Source organism: Scardinius erythrophthalmus (assembly GCF_964197995.2).
Source record: "Scardinius erythrophthalmus genome assembly, chromosome: 1".
In the NCBI taxonomy this organism is placed as follows: Eukaryota; Metazoa; Chordata; class Actinopteri; order Cypriniformes; family Leuciscidae; genus Scardinius; species Scardinius erythrophthalmus.
The window spans coordinates 79,656,305-79,674,984 of record NC_138221.1 but is presented as its reverse complement, the minus strand read 5'-3'; the positions used below and the strand labels follow the sequence as shown (position 1 = coordinate 79,674,984).

Sequence of the window (18,680 nt, the reverse complement as noted above, 5' to 3'; positions counted from 1 at the left end):
TGGCTTTCCAAGCAAAACCTGTTTTACACCATTTAAATCAATGTATTTTTTTTTGTGAACGATAAAGCAAGACTATTTTCACATAATTTTGAAGCTAGAACTCAAAGGAACAACATCAATTACTCAAAAGTCTTGTGGACACATATTTAATATGTGTTTTGTGTTCTTAAATCAGCAACTTTCATTTTATTTTTTTCCAATAACCACGCATAAACATTATTCTCTTAAAAATACAAACATCTACATACACGTTGCTCGCATATTATGGTAGCCCTGTTTGTGCTATATAGAGTGAATTTACACCTTAGCCATTAACATGTTTATAAATAACTGAAAAAAGCACAAATATCAAGGCATGTCAGAACATCTCAAGGGCCCCAAAAACAGCTTGGTCCCCAGAGGGTTAACATATGACGACAGAGTTGCGACGGTTACCTGCCACTTGAAAACAAAGAATGGCGGCTGCTGATGGAGAACAACGGTCTTTCGAATCGGCTTTGGCCGCAACTCTGGAGGAGTTGGAGTTAAGTTTTTCTTTGAGAAAAGAACAAAGAACGGCACTTAAGTCATTCTTAAAAAAAGGAAGATGTGTTCGTAGTTTTGTCGGCCAGATTTAAAAGTTGAATCTATCAACTAAGCTCCGCTGGTGGGAGAACGCTCAGGTTGGTTGAAGCGCTGTCCTATTGCGTGCAGAGGGAATTTGAAAGACAGCCGTTTATCCCGCCCATCAGATTGACCGTGTCTATGGTGAGTTTCCAGACTAAACATCTTGATGTACGTCTGGCTTGCCAGGCTAGAATTTCAGTGCTTCTTGTGATGAACAATTACAATATCCATAATGTTTGAGTTGATTATTGCTTTTTATTTCCATTGATGTTAAAATAAAATGAAGTGCAATATTACATTTATTAAATTCTCAGATGCTTTATCTAAAGTGACATGAAAGGTGAGGTATATACATACATACATACATACCTCACCTTTTTTTTTTTTTCATCATTTCATGTATTCCCTGGGAATTGACTGGCTTTGCTATCATTGTGTTTGAGCAACAGGAACACATGGCTGTTGAATATCACTTTTCTTAAATAGATCATGACCTCCCATCACCATTACTCAGATCGGCCTTGCCCATTCTGAGGACAACACACCATCCAATAAGTCTCCATCACTGCTTCAACCACTTGGACTCAAGAATCTTTGGTGCTTCTCTTATTACTGAATTTACTGCTTTATCAGAATTGTCTCCCTGTAGAAGTTTCAGAGAGAAGTTTCTCTCTGCATTGATGCTTAATAGCAGCCAGCAGAAAGTCACTTGTGAAGCGGCAAAGTGACCCAACAAACCATTACATATTTAAAATGAATTAAAAAACCAAGGATGCATGTCAGTTTGATTGGTTACACTCAGCTCTCTACTAAGCATATACTCCTGTGTTAATTACATTAAAATAAGAGTTTCACTATTCCTTAAACTTTCATTACCACTCTTTTAAAGGAAATATTTAATTCTCAATTAAAAATCTCATGTCGTAATTTAGAATATTTTTAAGATGGAAGTTTCACAGATGCTATAAACAAATGAAAGATTGGTATCAAAGAGCACACCCAGGTTCCTAGCCGACGACGAAGACTTGACAGAATGTTGTTACTTATCAATTGTTATACAGTATTGTGGGTTATTCTGTTTTTTTTTGCCCAATGATTAGAAACTCTATACATATAAACTCTAAACATATTTAGAAAGAATGATAATTTTTACAAATATGCAACCAAAAATACGACCTGAGGAGCTTTAGCACTCTCTCGACTCGCAGTAGGCGACAGATATTTTCAGTCACAGAAACAGAGGCTTTATCTTATGATAGTGCGGTATAAAGACACGAGACGTAGGCTACTGACAGATAAAATAACAACGTGATTGTGATAGCCTTTATGATTTGTCTGATTTCTTCAAGCATTCATATTTACTATGTTTCCTATGGTAATGATTAGCGTGTGTAGCAGTATGAGTTAACTCGTGACGAGCTGGCACTCTTTTGGCCAATCACTGCCACAGGCTCCCCCATAAATACAGGTAGTAGTCCCTCTGATTGCCCTCTTGCTCGCTGGTGACGGAAGTGCGTCATACTTCCGGGTCACTCACTCCGTGTGTTGCTCTGCTGTGCTACAGGTAAAGTAGCGGCTTTGCTGTCTCCGTTCTTATTCCATTGGTATTGGCTGCCGTTATGTTTACTATGCATTGAACGCTCATAGATCTCCGGTTGGCGGGCCAGTCCTTCACTCCGTCGTTCAACGCATTCAAAAGCGGATGTTACTGAAAGCTGCCTGTACCGTTTGTACCCTTTGAGCTGCCGCCTCCTGGGTGATACAAAATGCTGCTTGATCGGTATGTAGGATATATAGTGTAGGATTTATTTGTTTGATTTGGGGTTAATTCATTTTTTTTTTTATAAATAACAGGAACCGGGCTGGTTCAACGGGAGATTGACTTCAGCTGCAGAGCATTCATTCACTAGCTGCTGTTTTGCCTGGATTGCTGTTTGTTTAACGTACATTTTGAATATTGTACCATCAACCTTAACGTTATCTGATTGCTGCACGTCCGTCCTGGAGTGTTGCTTGCCTAACGTGTATATTTTGAACATTGTATCAGCAACTCTACTCGATTGCGCTGCCTGCTCGTCCTGGACAGCTGTTTCCTCATGTGTGTTTTGAACATGACGTACCAGCAACTCTAACGTTACTCGATCATTGTTCAGCTGTCTCTTTAATGCAGATTTTGAACACTGTATCACCAACTCTACTCGATCGCTGCATGCCCGCCCTGGACAGCTGTTAATGTGTACGTTTGGAACATTTATACCAGCAGCTCTACTTGATCATTGCCTGCCCGTTCTGCCTTCATGGCCACTGGGCAATCACGGCCAAACGGTCGAATGTGTGAGCCTCCAGTTTTACGTGGGTCAGTATTTTAAACTGTTTGAATGCAGCTAAATGGGTTGGCTCTCTATCGTTATAATTTGGTTAAGAGGTTTATTTTCCTTTTCATTATTTTGTTTTCAATTTAGTTAATTTGCATTATGGTTTTTGTTTCTTTATCAGTGACTTTAGTTTTTCATTAGATTCATCAGTTCAGTTAATGCAATTATATTTTGTCTTATTACTGAATTTGTTTTCCTTGGCCAAGGTCTCATTGTACTTTAATCCATATTCATTATTTTGTTTTTCTTGGTTTATTGAGAAGTGTTTTAGAATTGGTCTTTTCTAGTGTACCTTCTTCTGGAACCATTGCTGGTTCTGGCAGTTTGGTTATTTTGTGATTAAGATTATTTTAATTTGTTTCCTTCATTTAAATATTACATTGGTGTTTCTTTCTGTTGAGTGAATCCCCTTTGATCGTGTGTGTTTGTGTTTGTTTTAGTTGCTGAGAGCCAAGGTGGTGGTGTTGGTGTCTGGGTGGTGGTGTCCCCTTCCTGCGTGCTGTGTTGTCTACCCTGTTTTCTTTGTTGTGTTCACTGTGTTTTTTAGTGTTTGTGCGTGTTCACGGTGGTGACTTTTCCTGGGATTCCTTTGTGCCTTTGTGACTCCTTCCTCCTCCACTGGTAAGCCTCAGCAGCAAGCATGAATGTGTTTTAAATTGTTTTTGTTTTTTTTAATTATTGAAATAAAGTTGTCCATTCACAAAATTGAACCGTCTCTGGCTGAATTGTATGCGTACCTGTGTGTCCTTAAGTGAATCAATAGTATTGCAATTAGGAAATAAAGAAAATCATTTTCTGGGTGAAATTCCCAGGGTGGCGTAGTCTGTGTTTTTGAGGCCGGTTCCACCTAGACTATAACCTCCTCTGTGTCTGTCTGCTCTCGTGCTGCCACACGTGCATAGACTTTTGCATCGCGTCTAAATATGTCTACCCTATACGGTGATCAGAATCCACATCGGATCACAAACAGAAAGCATTCAAACATGTAAGTGAGTTTTGAGGTAAATTATTTTAAAAGTCTTTAATGCTGATGTTAGCCGGTATATGGAATCATCTGGCGCTGCCGTCTCCAGACTCAGTTAAACTCTGCCTCTGTTCGTAACCACTCCTCTAGCCCGAGCTGGCCCGCTTTGGCCCAAGGTATTTGACGGGCCAGAAATCCTGGCCGTTGGCCCCGATCAAGCTCCAGAAGTGACAGTGGAAAGGCGACTGGCCCTGGCCCGCACTAGCACACCCGGCCCTGTCCCGACAGTGGAAACGCGGCTAATGGGGGGGGCACCTGCACAGAGAGGATTCTTTTGTATATCTACTTGTCGAATAAAAGTTCTACTTCATTTACTTTTAAAATACATCAAAACAAAATATTTTGTAACTGACCCTTGAATAATGAGCAGTAGCTATTGCATCAGTGCATTCCCTGTGTGTTTAGATGTGTTGCTTTCACACCTCTAATGAATAGATCATCTCTGCATTCAGCACAGGTGTTAACAGCACCCTGAGGTGCACATTTACTCAACAGCAAACCATAATGGCTATAATTGGTCTTCAGAGTTTACTGTAGCAATATATACAGCAATATATATATATACAATATATATTTTTAGAGGGCACGAGCAGAAAAAATATATATTGTTACAACCCTGCAAAAAAAAAGGGAGACTACATGCAACAATTTTAAATGAAACATTTATTTTAATGGCATATGCGCATGAGCTCAAACGTTGGGAATCTGGTGAAAAGTCAATCTTCCCGATTGAGATTGTGCAAGTGAACGTAATCATAATTTTTATATAGGTTATGACATCCAGGATAAGCACAAGCAAGTACAACTTTGATGAACAAAACAACACACGGGTCTTCTCTCTATGTTGAAAACAAACACAGCGTCAGCTCATGTGTGAGTTTGCTCCTGTGCATACGTCATTAAGTGACAGGAAGCTCATGCTCCAGACTGCTATGAATGCACTCGGAACTATATGCTGAGGCTGTGAATTACATGTAAAAATGTTGTAAGTGATGTTCAGTTTCTTGCATAGGCCGATTGTTTCGCTTCTTAAGACCTCAATGTATCGTCAGGAGCCGTGGGTATTAATTGGCCCCTGCTCTGTGTGACCAAAAAAAAAATTGACCAAAACCCAAACTCTCCTGTGTCACCTTCGGGCTACGAGCAACAACCAAGACAGACCCTCTTCCCAAACCTGATTCAATTAACACAGTAAGTGCGTAACAACGACATCAGAGACTGATAAAAACGCTCTAACGCACCTTGACTCAGAGCGTTATATGTGCAAGACTGGCTGTACATTCCAGATGTAAAACTGGTCCCTCAATCGCTCTGATTGATCTTGGGCATACCGAAAATAGAAATAAATTGTTTTAAAACTTTGACCACAGCCTTGGTAGTCATCTTACACAGGGGATCGGCCGCGGGATAACGCTTTTCTTGGAGCTCATTCATTAAATGCACAGCTAAACAGAAGTGTTTTGAGTCTGGATGTGAATGTGACTACTGTAGGAGCACATCTGATCTCCTCTGGAAACTGGTTCCAGCATAATAACTAAAAGCAGATTCGCCATGCTTAGAGTGAACCCTTGGTATTTCTAGTTGATGTGATCCTAATGATCTGAGTGATCTGTTGGGTTTATATTCAGTGAGCATATCTGCAATGTATTGAGGACCTAGGCCATTGAATGATTTATATACCAGTAATAATACTTTAAAATCAATCATAAATCTAACTGGGAGCCAGTGTAAAGACGGACTGGTGTGATGTGTTCATATGTTCTGGTTCTGCTCTGCGTTCTGTATGAGCTGACACTGTCTTATGGTGTTTTTGGGAAGGCCAGTGAGGAGTCCATTACAATAATCCACCCTGCTGGTGATGAAAGCATGCACACGTTTCTCTAAGTCTTGACTGGAAACAAAGCATCTAATTCTTGCAATATTTTTCAGATGATAGTATGCTGATTTAGTTATTGCTTTGACATGACTACTGAAACTAAGGTCTGACTCCAGAGTCACACAGAGATTCCTGACTTGATTTTTAGTTGTTTGACCCCTAGAGTGAAGGTATGCGTTCACCTTGAGAACTTAATCTTTCATCAAGAATTGAGCCTTGAGGGACTCCACGTCATGGATGTCCACTCAGACTTATGGGCTGCGTTTGAAACCGCATACTCACAGAGTAGGTACTTATTTCAATAAGTACTTACTTAACGAGCGCTAAAAGAGTAGGTTTAGTTCATCTATCTGTAAATATCTTGATATTGACGAAACTGGCTCATTTTGTGTCTTGTTGAAGAAACAGCTAGCCATTTATTTTGTGAATACATTTAGGGTTGATTTTGTATATTTTAAACCCTACCCTCAACATACTACTTGTCTGGTCTTAAAATTAATAATACAGAATTTTTATCGCTTCCACGTAGCCACGCGAACCGGAATTATCCCGACAACGCTTTATCTGTAGAGATGTAAAGGGAGATGGGGGGGGGGGTGGCCTTCACAGGGATGAGCCTAGTTGACATTTCAGGACTGCGCTGTCGTCGTCGTCCAAGCGCAGGTACTTTGTAACAGTTCTAGGTTGAATTCTCTGTTACTAGTGCTTTTTCTGCCACACTAGGGGGCGATATCCTCAGTTCTGAGGGGGGAGGATGCGGATATAAGCAGAGAAGAAGTGAAGTTATGGGGGGATAACAAAACACATGGATGTGAGCTGTAGTTCAAGGTAGTCATCTGTGGTTTGGCGTTTGAGGAGAAATAGGTATTTTCTTTGCTACTCATTTAAGCCTTATGTTGTAATTGAGCACATGCTAAGTAAGTCATGAGACAAGTTTCTCTATTTTGACTGTTTATGCTAAGTTCGACCGCTTAATGCGCGTGGGAATCATCCATGGATTATTGACTGGGTTTGTCGTCTTCGAACTGCCTAAACCTGTGGAACTTCTTGTGGATATTAACTGACTGAAATCTTCGGGCCATCATGGACTTTGAGAACGCTGGACTTGTGACAAGCTGCGTTGGAAACCCAGGTTTTCTATTATACAAACGATTGAACTGATATGTAAATATGGTGTGTTTTTGCTTGGAGGGTGGTACTTAAATATAATCACTGATAAAACTCAACGAAGGGTACTGTAACAAATTAGCTCAAAGGGGAAATATTAATAATAATCCATAATTACCAATTATGATTAATTATTAATATTTGGGTCAGTTAATTAGATTAACTTTGAGGTAAGCCAAATTAATATTACAATCAATTAATCAGTTCCAACGAACTCTTTGATTATTCATTTATTCTAAGGAAAATGTATCTTTCATTTTAATAATTATTATATTATTCCTTATGTACAGCCATTATAGCATGTAACAAGATCAAAATCGTAAAAGGGACTTTGTATGCAAACAGAGGATCAGAAACCAAATTCATAATTGTGCACAAGTGGTATTAACTAAATCACAAACATAACTAAACTAAACAAAACAAACAAACATACATACATACATTCATCCATCCATACATGCATAGGTCAAGTGGTGAGTGTTATGGAACCGGAAACAGGAAATAGAACTATGGAGCAAGATCTATTTTAGTATGAAAAGAACCATCAGCTTATTTCAGAGCACTTCATTAAATGTATACTTGCAAGTCGGTTGCAGTGGATACAATTCTTGAAGTGGTTGAAATTGGAGTGCGTTGATGGGTCCCTGAGTGTCAAAAGTCATTGGTGCAAGTTGCCATCGTGTGGTTCCGACGCTATTGTGGGTCAGAGCTCGCATGGTGGCTTCGATCACATGGCTGTTGTGAGTCGCCTGGCCTGCTGAGGGCACGCTGGACGTCCCGTGGCATCCTGAAGTGCCGAGAAGGCCAAGAGTTGATGGTTGACCGTTCAGTGATGGTGGGTTTGCAGTTTTGCAGTCTGAAGAAAAGTCTGACTAGGCAAGGCAGACGGCATCAGGCCTGTTGGGCCCTGGGCCCCAGTGGTGGGGAGTAACAGTGGAGGCCAGCAGCACAAACGCAAAAAGTGGGCTGATCTAGTGAAAAGGCCTTTTTAAAGCTTGACAAAGGACCCTATGCAGGCTGGTTCACCCAATGAGAAGGGTAGAATTTCTGGCGGGAGTTTCCTCTGTCACCAGGATTTACAAGCCTTTGTCTTAAGCGTGCTCACTTGGACTGGCATGCTGGATTGGTGTTTAATGACACTACTAAGAAAGATTCTTAGTAATAATAATGTTGCACAGCTATTGGCATATCATGTACACAAACATTTCGATCTTCAAAGTACCAATTTATCGAGACCAAACATGGTTTAAGTGGGGTACACTGACCGTTGGTCCTGTAATACCTACATAGTATCAAAGAGATTGTAGTATCAACAGAATTATTAAAAGACAAAACACACAACAGTAAATCATTCTCAAAATGTTCTGGAATGCATGTTAATTTCATGTTAGTCAATTCATCAATAAATGAATGCAGGAGAGTCTGTTTTGCAGATTGTTTCTGTCTTTCCATGGTCTCTCTCTTGCATTTGGCCACATTCTTTAACACCCACAAAACCTTATCTGATCATGGTCCTGACAACTAGGACCATCTTGCCCTGTTTGGGGGAAGATGGGATTCCAGAGTGGAGTGTAAAGATTTTTATGGTACATATGCCAAATAAATGTGTCTGATTTGGTCTCAGTTGTTACATAACTGAGCTGGACGATGACATCACTGTTTTCTCCAGAGCGGCTATATATACAAATTAACTAAATTAATAACTTTTTTACAACAAAAATAAAACTGAATCACTGATCACTGAACTTACTGTGACACTATTTTCTTCAGGAAACAAACTTTGTTGCATTATTTTAAAACTGCATTAAAACTATCTGTTGTCAGGGTTTGGGTAGGTGGAAGTAGCGAGGACTCAAGTGCAAGACAATGGGTTTTTATTAAGTAAAACATTTAAACAAAAACAAACCAAAACTAACCCTGTATGGAAAAACAAGGCAGGTCGCAAGACTTTACAGACTGGACTTGGCAGGAAACAAGAAACATGAGGGTACCTTAGACAATGAACCAGCACAGGAGTGCAAACACAAGGAGAATAAATAGGGAAGTAAACAAAAGAGGGTAACGAGGGAGGACAGGTGGGGCAAATGAATCAATAATCAGGTAACAAGAGGGGATGGGCTGGACAATCGAAAGGAGAGCACATGGCACAAGGAAACAAACATGACAAGCCATGTGCTCACACCAAACTTGACAAAAACTCAAGCACATTGCAAATAAAACAAATCACAAGCCATGTGCTAACACAAAACGAGACATGAACACGCAGCTAATAATAAACACAAGCAGCATGAAACAAGGCCCACAGACAAGACAAAACAGGAGTGTCAGGGCTCTATCACAAAACCAAGAAATAGACTAGACAGAAGTGACAGAACCCTGACATCTGTATTGTAAAAAGCCCTCGCACTCGTGTCTTACCAAACCAGTAAGAGATATTTTGTAGAATGTATTTTTTTGTCCATATAATGGATGTCATTGGGAACTGAAACCTTTTTATTACACATATGTTCAATTCAATAGCTTTTTCACTGTACACTATAAAGATTATTTCACCATTTTTGATAATGTGTTCTGTATAGGGGACAGTTATTGCCCACCTATTACATTGCAATAGTTATTTTACAGGGTAAACTGGGAGGGTTATGGACAGCTCAAGCATTCTTGAGTTCCAATGGATGACATAACCCCTCTATTTCTGGACCCCATTCCTAATTCACAGAAATCATCTTAACCTCACCAAGGGACCCCTCAGATGAGTTCCAGGAGCCGCTCAAAGGAAGGGTGATCTACAGTGGCTGATTACTGATTAAAGCAAAATCCACCACACCTGTGTTCAGTTCAGTTCCACCTGTGCTTTGCTTTCATGTGGAAATACTAAACAATACCAAGACAGCGAAGAAATGATGCAAAAACAAAAAACAAAAAATGCTTTAACTTTTGACCAGTGTAAGAGAATTATAATCTGGATTTAAGAAATTAATTGCATTTCAAAGCTAATGTTAAAAAAAAAAAAAAAAGATAAAAAAAAAAAAAAAAAAAACATTTGAATGTTACATCATCAGTGGGCAGTAGATGGGTGGGCCGTCTGATTCAGACACTGTATAAATGATATGACAAGAAAGAGAGCAGAACAAACTCCTAACATGAGGAGACTCACTCATGGCCTATGAGACAGAGGATCATGAGACTCAATACTGCTTTCCTGCCATCAACTCATCATGTATCAAGGGAAAACGCTCTAAATATGAATACAATATCAAGTATACGTTTTTATCATTGGTGACAGCATGGACTTTGTTTCTGAACCTGCTGGTGATCATCTCTATCTCTCACTTCAAGAAGCTTCACACTCCAACAAACCTGATTATTCTCTCTCTGGCTGTGGCCGACATGCTTATTGGACTTATTATACCCGTAGAGGGCTCTAGGCAGATTGAGACGTGTTGGTATTTTGGAGACACTTTCTGTGAACTGTTTATGATAATCCTTGGACTGGCTTTCTCAGGATCTCTCAGTAATTTGGTTTTAATTGCTGTTGATCGTTATGTGGCTGTGTGTCACCCTTTACTGTACCCACAGAAAATAACCACAACTAAAACTTTAATAAGCATCTGTCTGAGCTGGGTTTGTTTCTCAACTTATACCACTACCATTGTAATTGATAATGGATTTTTTGACACTTCACTCAGAACAGACTTGTGTTATGGAGAGTGTTCTCTTCCGATAAGATTTGCTTGGAGAGTTACTGATATGTTCATGTCTTTTATTTTTCCATGTACCCTTATCATATCTTTATATTTGAGGATTTTCTATGTAGTACATCAGCAAGTGAAAGTTATAAACTCTCTGATGAAGGGTGGTAAATGTGTAACGGAAGGTTCATTGAGGAGGAAATCTGAGAGTAAAGCTGCTCTGACATTAGGAATCATTGTGATAGTTTATATGCTTTGCTTTATACCATACTATATCTGTTCTATGACAGTAATCTCTTCCACAACCATAAATGTTTTAGCATGGGTCTTGTACACAAACTCAGGTCTGAATCCACTGATCTATGCTTTATTTTACCCCTGGTTTAAAAAGACAGTTAAACACATCTTAACTCTGAAAATATTTCAGCCAGCATCCTCTCTGGTCGATATTTTTACAGAGCATCAATTGTAATTAAACTGGTAAAGCTGTCACTCATAAAGGATATGATTATCTTTGTAGGATTTATATTTGTAATTTACACTACATGTATCTTTGTTTTATTTCAGAGAGTATGTTTTCTGCATTTGATGTTCAATTTAACTTTCCACACACTTTGAAATAAATCGACACAATGTTCATAAATTGTATTAAATTAGCTCATTTAATAAACTGAGCAAGCAGCATAAATCCTCAATGTACTGGAATAAATGGTAAATGTAGATATTATGTGCTTTATGCTTAATCACTTTCATAAGTCATGTTGCATCTGTGTTATCAAAAACATAATGACAAAAAAGGGACAGTCATACAGAACTAAACTCGGTAAAAAAAAAGTGATGTCCTCTAACTTTCAACTGCTTTTATTTCCAGAAAATGTCTTAATGTATAAATATTGGTATGAACATAAAAAGATTCAACAACATAAACATAAAATAAACAAGTTCCACAGACATTTGATGAAAAGAAATGGAACAATGAGTCCCTGAACAATATGAAAATAAGCAGTCATATCTGGTGTAGGCAGGAGCTGCTGTAAGTCCCACAGATCATCCTCATGGACTGTAGCAGACTGGCCTTTTCTTACTGTGAGATGTTACCCCACTCTTCCACCAGGGCTCTCAAAGTTCTCAAACATGGTTCCTGGATTAGAAATCACAGTTTGTGTGTGTGTGTGTGTGTGTGTGTGTGTGTGTGTGTGTGTGTGTGTGTGTGTGTGTGTGTGTGTGTCTGTGTGTGTGTGTGTGTGTGTGTGTGTGTGCATAAGCAAAGTAACCATTTATTATTTATTACCATCTTCATTACCATCACCACCACCACTCCTCACTACCATCATACTGCCAACATTGTATTAGTCAATTTTTATTTTTATTTCTATCTTTTCTCCTATGTAACAATTACCATTGTCAGCACTCTCTATAGATAAATTCTTTTTTAGATAGTCAGATAATAATAGAAGATAATATAATAAGATAATATAAGATAACCCTCCCCCCACATCTCTTCAGTCCCTATTTTCTCCTATACTATTTATTTAGGTTTTTTCTTTTTTCTTTTGTATGTTATTTGTAGTGTCTAAGGCCTTGTCCACACGGACACGGGTATTTTTATAACCGTGACTTTTTTTACGCCGTTCGGCCGTTCGTCCAAACGGAAACGCAGTATCAGGTCACTGAAACCGAACATTTTTGTCGCCGGTCGCCGGTTTTGGACGAGACCCGGTCGGAGCTCTAGTTGGTGGGACAGCTTTGAGAAAGAAGTGGTTGTTGCTGAAGAATGGAGAGAGAATTTTCGTTTGTCGAGGACATCGCTGTTGACTTTGAGTGAGCTGCTTCGCCCGCACATTGAAGGGCAGACAACTGTAATGAGATCGCCTGTCAGTGTTGTCAAAAAAGTTGCCTGCACACTGTACTATTTAGCAGACGAGGGGAGATTACGCAAGACGGCAGACGCCTTTGGATTATCAAGAGAGGTGGTGTCGAAAATAGTACGGCATGTATGTGAAGCAATTACTGTCCACTTGGGCCCTGTGTATATACAGTTACCTGTCACTGGAACTTGTAGCGGGGTTTCACCGAGCCCATGGCATTCCTCAGTGCATTGGTGCCGTGGATGGGACCCACGTAGAAATTAAGCAGCCATCTACAAATGCTATGGATTACTTGAACAGAAAGGGGAGGTTTTCTCTTAACATACAAGCCACACGTGACTACAAATATTCATTTATTGATGTCGTAGTCAAATGGCCAGGTAGTGTCCATGACGCCCGTATGTTTGCAAATTCAATGCTGAACACACATTTGACAAAAAAACAAATTTTAGAACATGAGGAGTCCATTCCAGTTTTACTTCTAGGGCACCCAGCGTATCCTTTGCTTCCCTACCTGATGAAGGAGTATGCAAATGGGGGAAGCACTGTTCAGGAACAGTATTTTGGACTCTCCTTATGTCGAGCCAGAATGGTTATTGAATGCGCCTTTGGCAGACTGAAAGCACGATTTGGAGCACTGAGAAGGGCGATGGACATTAATCTAAACGACCTTCCCTTTGTCATCTATGCCTGTTTTGTGCTTCATAACTACTGTGAGGCCACCAAGGAGATGATGGACGTGAACAGAGTCAATAAGGCAATTCAGCATGACAAGGACAACCAAGGACATCTATATGTTGGCCACTGTCTTCTCTGTCTAGTACATGAGGGTATGTTACATACCAGTCAAACCTGCTTATGGTCTATAAAGTGTAACCCTGAACATGTGAAAAACTGTTAAGTGCCTTAAGTTAAAAGTTGTTGTTTTGTTGCAGGAAATCAATTAAGGCAATTTTATATGAAAATGATGTATGTGGTTGTCATGTCCTTGTGAGTTTACAGCATCTACAGTTCACACACGGCATTGTCTTATGTTAAATAAACACTCACTCAGACATGTACAATTTTCAAACTCTTTGTATTGAATACATTATTCACATTGCTGGGACTGAATCAGCCACTGCACAAAAAGTCACAAGTTCACAACCTGCCTGAGTAATGATTCAGCACAATTTAACAAACTAACTTCAGGAGCATTACCAGTGTCAACACTGGTAACTTAAAGAATAAGCTACTGGCATGACCTGACCTCATAACTTAAAAGTAGGTGGGCTTCCTTTACAGAAAATATTTTGTACAACAAACTTAAAGGGTTTGACAGTCCATTAAAAACAAAACAGACCTTATTTTCCACTAATTGTTTTCCACATACAATATTGAAGCCGCCTAACAACAAATGTAACACATTTAACACCTCAAAAACAGGTGTACTTCAACAGTCTTTGAACACAAAGTATAATAAAAAAAATGAAATAAATATAAAATATAAAGATACAGCCCAAACAACAGCTTTTTAATGTTTTTTGTCAAGAACTTCAAATGTCATCCTGGAAAAGTGCTTGTGTGAATGAAAACGGTCTGAATCCCTGCACAGGTGAGGTAGAGCCAGGTGTGTGTGGTGACACACTTACGGTAGTGTTGGGTGGAAATCTGGCAGGTGTAGTGTTGGGTGGAAATGTGTTGGGTGGAAATCTGGCAGGTGTAGTGTTGGGTGGAAATGTGTTGGGTGGAAATCTGGCAGGTGTAGTGTTGGGTGGAAATGTGTTGGGTGGAAATCTGGCAGGTGTAGTGTTGGGTGGAAATGTGTTGGGTGGAAATCTGGCAGGTGTAGTGTTGGGTGGAAATGTGTTGGGTGGAAATCTGGCAGGTGTAGTGTTGGGTGGAAATGTGTTGGGTGGAAATCTGGCAGGTGTAGTGTTGGGTGGAAATGTGTTGGGTGGAAATCTGGCAGGTGTAGTGTTGGGTGGAAATGTGTTGGGTGGAAATCTGGCAGGTGTAGTGTTGGGTGGAAATGTGTTGGGTGGAAATCTGGCAGGTGTAGTGTTGGGTGGAAATGTGTTGGGTGGAAATCTGGCAGGTGTAGTGTAGGGTGGAAATGTGTTGGGTGGAAATCTGGCAGGTGTAGTGTAGGGTGGAAATGTGTTGGGTGGAAATCTGGCAGGTGTAGTGTAGAGTGGAAATGTGTTGGGTGGAAATCTGGCAGGTGTAGTGTTGGGTGGAAATGTGTTGGGTGGAAATCTGGCAGGTGTAGTGTTGGGTGGAAATGTGTTGGGTGGAAATCTGGCAGGTGTAGTGTAGGGTGGAAATGTGTTGGGTGGAAATCTGGCAGGTGTAGTGTTGGGTGGAAATGTGTTGGGTGGAAATCTGGCAGGTGTAGTGTTGGGAAATCTGGCAGGTGTAGTGTTGGGTGGAAATGTGTTGGGTGGAAATCTGGCAGGTGTAGTGTAGGGTGGAAATGTGTTGGGTGGAAATCTGGCAGGTGTAGTGTAGGGTGGAAATGTGTTGGGTGGAAATCTGGCAGGTGTAGTGTAGGGTGGAAATGTGTTGGGTGGAAATCTGGCAGGTGTAGTGTTGGGTGGAAATGTGTTGGGTGGAAATCTGGCAGGTGTAGTGTAGGGTGGAAATGTGTTGGGTGGAAATCTGGCAGGTGTAGTGTAGGGTGGAAATGTGTTGGGTGGAAATCTGGCAGGTGTAGTGTAGGGTGGAAATGTGTTGGGTGGAAATCTGGCAGGTGTAGTGTAGGGTGGAAATATGTTGGGTGGAAATCTGGCAGGTGTAGTGTAGGGTGGAAATGTGTTGGGTGGAAATCTGGCAGGTGTAGTGTTGGGAAATCTGGCAGGTGTAGTGTAGGGTGGAAATGTGTTGGGTGGAAATCTGGCAGGTGTAGTGTAGGGTGGAAATGTGTTGGGTGGAAATCTGGCAGGTGTAGTGTTGGGTGGTGGTGCAGATGCATACACGTCTCCATAAGGACCCCTGGTTTATTATGGTGACATGTTGAATGGTTGTGGTGGTGGATGCATTATAACTTGTCTCAGCAGTGAAAATCCATCTGCAGTTGAGCTTGTCAGACTCTCAAGACTGGTAGATAATTTCCTGAAATTTTCAGATGCTTGCTTCTCTGACGTCTCCATCATGTCCAGAATTCTTTTTTTCATCTGGATGTCTTCCTCGGCTGCATGCAGCAACTGTGTCTCAGCTGGAAGCTTTCTTTTAAGTCTGTCCTGTTTGTGTCCTTTGAGTTTTGCCTGGAAAAGAGTAGATTAAAATAATTATTTTAAACTTACATAAAGTTGCAACTACATAGCCAAAATGATAAAATGTTACAACCAAGTTAGCCACATGACCATCACAACACAACATTGGTGGAATAAACCTAAGTACATTTACATTGTACTTAAGTATAGTTTTGTGTAACTTATGTTTTGAGTATTTCCAGTGTCCAGTACTGCAGTTTTAGATCATCAATACCCACCAGTATATAAAGTACTTAAAGGGATAGTTCACTTTAAAATGAAAATTCTGTCATCATTTACTCACCCTCAAGTTGTTTAAAACCTGTATGAATTTCTTTCTTCTGCTGAACAGAAAGGAAGATATTTTGAAGAATGTCAGTAACCAGACAGTTAACTGGAACCATTGACTTCCATAGTAGAAAAAAAAAAAATACTATGGAAGTCAATAGTTCCAGTTAACTGTTTGGTTACTGACATTCTTCAAAATATCTTCCTTTGTGTTCAGCAGAAGAAAGAGTAGAGCTCTCCTCTCCTTCTTCACTGAGGGGGCCAAATTGCTGCCATCAGAGTCTTGAAGTTGATCAGACACAGGAGACATTTCCGCAGCCGAGAGATCAAGTGTAGAAGATGCAGAATCTGAACTGCGATGAGAGGCTGTATCAACATCCGTCATTTCTATACCGGATGGAATGGTGGTTGTTGCAGGAGAACCACCCCATATCTACTCACATAGTTCAAAATAACGTAGAACCACTCTGCCATGGCCACTTTTCCGACCGGAATCCACCGCTTGCCTGTATGTACCCCGTATCGCCTTAAGCTTGTTGGTGATGATGGTCCTAGTTATATCCTCTTTACGATGAGGAAACTCTTGGGACGTCTCAGAAGGGTACTGCTCTAGGAACAGCGCTAGGATGTCGGCGTACTTGGACTGGCAAGACTCCCAGTCCACGTTTTCCTGAGTTTTGCTAACTTTGTATTCAAGTGTGACCGTAAGGAACAATTCAACTTCATCATCAGTCCAAACATATGACTCCCCCTTTCCTCTGTGCATCATGTTGTTAGCCAACCGGAACCAGTAATAACTTTTTGTTAGGCTTCTGATTGGCCAACGTGGCTTTACGATTAGGGTGATAACGCCACCTGCTGGTGTGGCATGCTCGTGACAGCGCTTGATAGCGTGTTTTTGCGTTTTCATGTAGACGGAGATTTCTTTTAAACCGAGCATGTGTGGACGGGATTTTTTTTTTAAAACGCAGGAGGAAAAACTCCGGTTATAAAAATACCCGTGTCCGTGTGGACTAGGCCTAAGGTGCATTAAAAGAAGGGGTACAGTGTGAGAGTGTCTCAACTTGGGACAGAGATGCTGTCCTATGGAAACCACTTCTCGTCTGTCTTGCCTGCCTGAGTGTTTATGAGGTTTTTCATGTTTTTATGTTGTTGTAAATGTAATTGTTGTTAATACTGTGATAGTTGCAATAGTTTAAACAACACTTTCTGAGAGAACTGAATCAGGCTGCCACAAGAGCTATTGGTAACAATGTCTGAATGAGTACATCATTAGCTCTCTTTGATGTTTTTTTTGTGGGTGGGGGTAATATAGGTAATGTGTTTCTCTGTACTGTTGGCACCTGCACCGAGAGGATTTCTTTGTATATCTTCTTGTCGAATAAAAGTTCTACTTCATTTACTTTTAAAATGCATCAAAACAAAATATTATGTAACTGACCCCTGAATAATGAGCAGCAGATATTGCGTCAGTGCCTTCACTGTGTTTAGATGTGTTGCTTTCACACCTCTAATGAATAGATCATCTCTGCATTCAGCACAGGTGTTAACAGCACCCTGAGGTGCACATTTACTCTACAGCAACCCACCATAATGGCTATAATTGGTCTTCAGAGTTTACTGTGGCTGTAATGAATAACCTCAGATGACTTATTATCAGGAGTAAATGAGAAACTTGCCATTCCATGTTTGACAAATCAACAGCTTCAAAGAAACAGACAAGTGACCAATCCTGAGTGGCGACTTCACTGCATGCATTCTACCAGCACTGCTTCCTACTGTTTCCTTCCTTTCCTGCTGTGGAACAACAAAAGGGATATGCGCCACCCAATGGTCAAAGTTGACAAAATGAACCTTAGAGGGCACGAGCAGAAAAAAAAAAAAATATTGTTACAACCCTGCAACTAAAAAGGGAGACTTCATGCAACAATTCTAATTGAAACATTTATTTTAATGACATATGCACAAGCTCAAATGTAAAAAAAAAAAATTAAATCATCTAAATCAAAAACATGTATGTTAGACCCTATACCGACTAAGCTACTGAAAGAGATCCTTCCAGAGGTCATAGATCCTCTCCTAAATATAATTTATTCTTCTTTGTCACTAGGATATGTACCGAAAATGTTTAAGCTGGCTATTATCATGTACTGGTCCATACGGACAACACTGCGACCATTGCGTACATCAACCATCAAGGTGGTCAGGTCAAGTCAAGTCAAGTCACCTTTATTTATATAGCGCTTTTTACAATACAGATTGTATCAAAGCAGCTTCACAGTGATAACATGAAAATAATACAACAATGTTTGTTTCTAGAAAAAACTAAATTGCATCATCCACCTTAAGGCAGATCAATAATATTGTGAATTATAAATGTCCCAAAAGCCAAGGCAACAGTGGCAAGGAGCCAAAACTCCATCAGGGACAGAATGGAGAAAAAAACCTTGGGAGAACCCAGACTCAGTCGGGGGCCAGTTCTCCTCTGGCCAACGAGCGAACAGTGTATGATTATGATTCAGGCAGCATTACAAGTCAGATTGGATCAGAA

The 18,680-nt window shown here is 40.2% G+C and overlaps 1 protein-coding gene across 1 annotated transcript; it reads left to right on the top strand.

Annotated features, from left to right (window-relative positions):
* Positions 1–10,168: 10,168 nt before the first annotated feature.
* Positions 10,169–11,212, top strand: LOC308691515 (trace amine-associated receptor 13c-like; the record flags this gene model as incomplete). Its single annotated transcript, XM_081366835.1, has 1 exon — positions 10,169–11,212. The coding sequence occupies exon 1, from the start codon at positions 10,208–10,210 to the stop codon at positions 11,210–11,212; it is 1,005 nt and encodes a 334-aa protein (XP_081222961.1). The 5' UTR covers positions 10,169–10,207.
* Between the last annotated feature and the right edge of the window lie 7,468 nt (positions 11,213–18,680).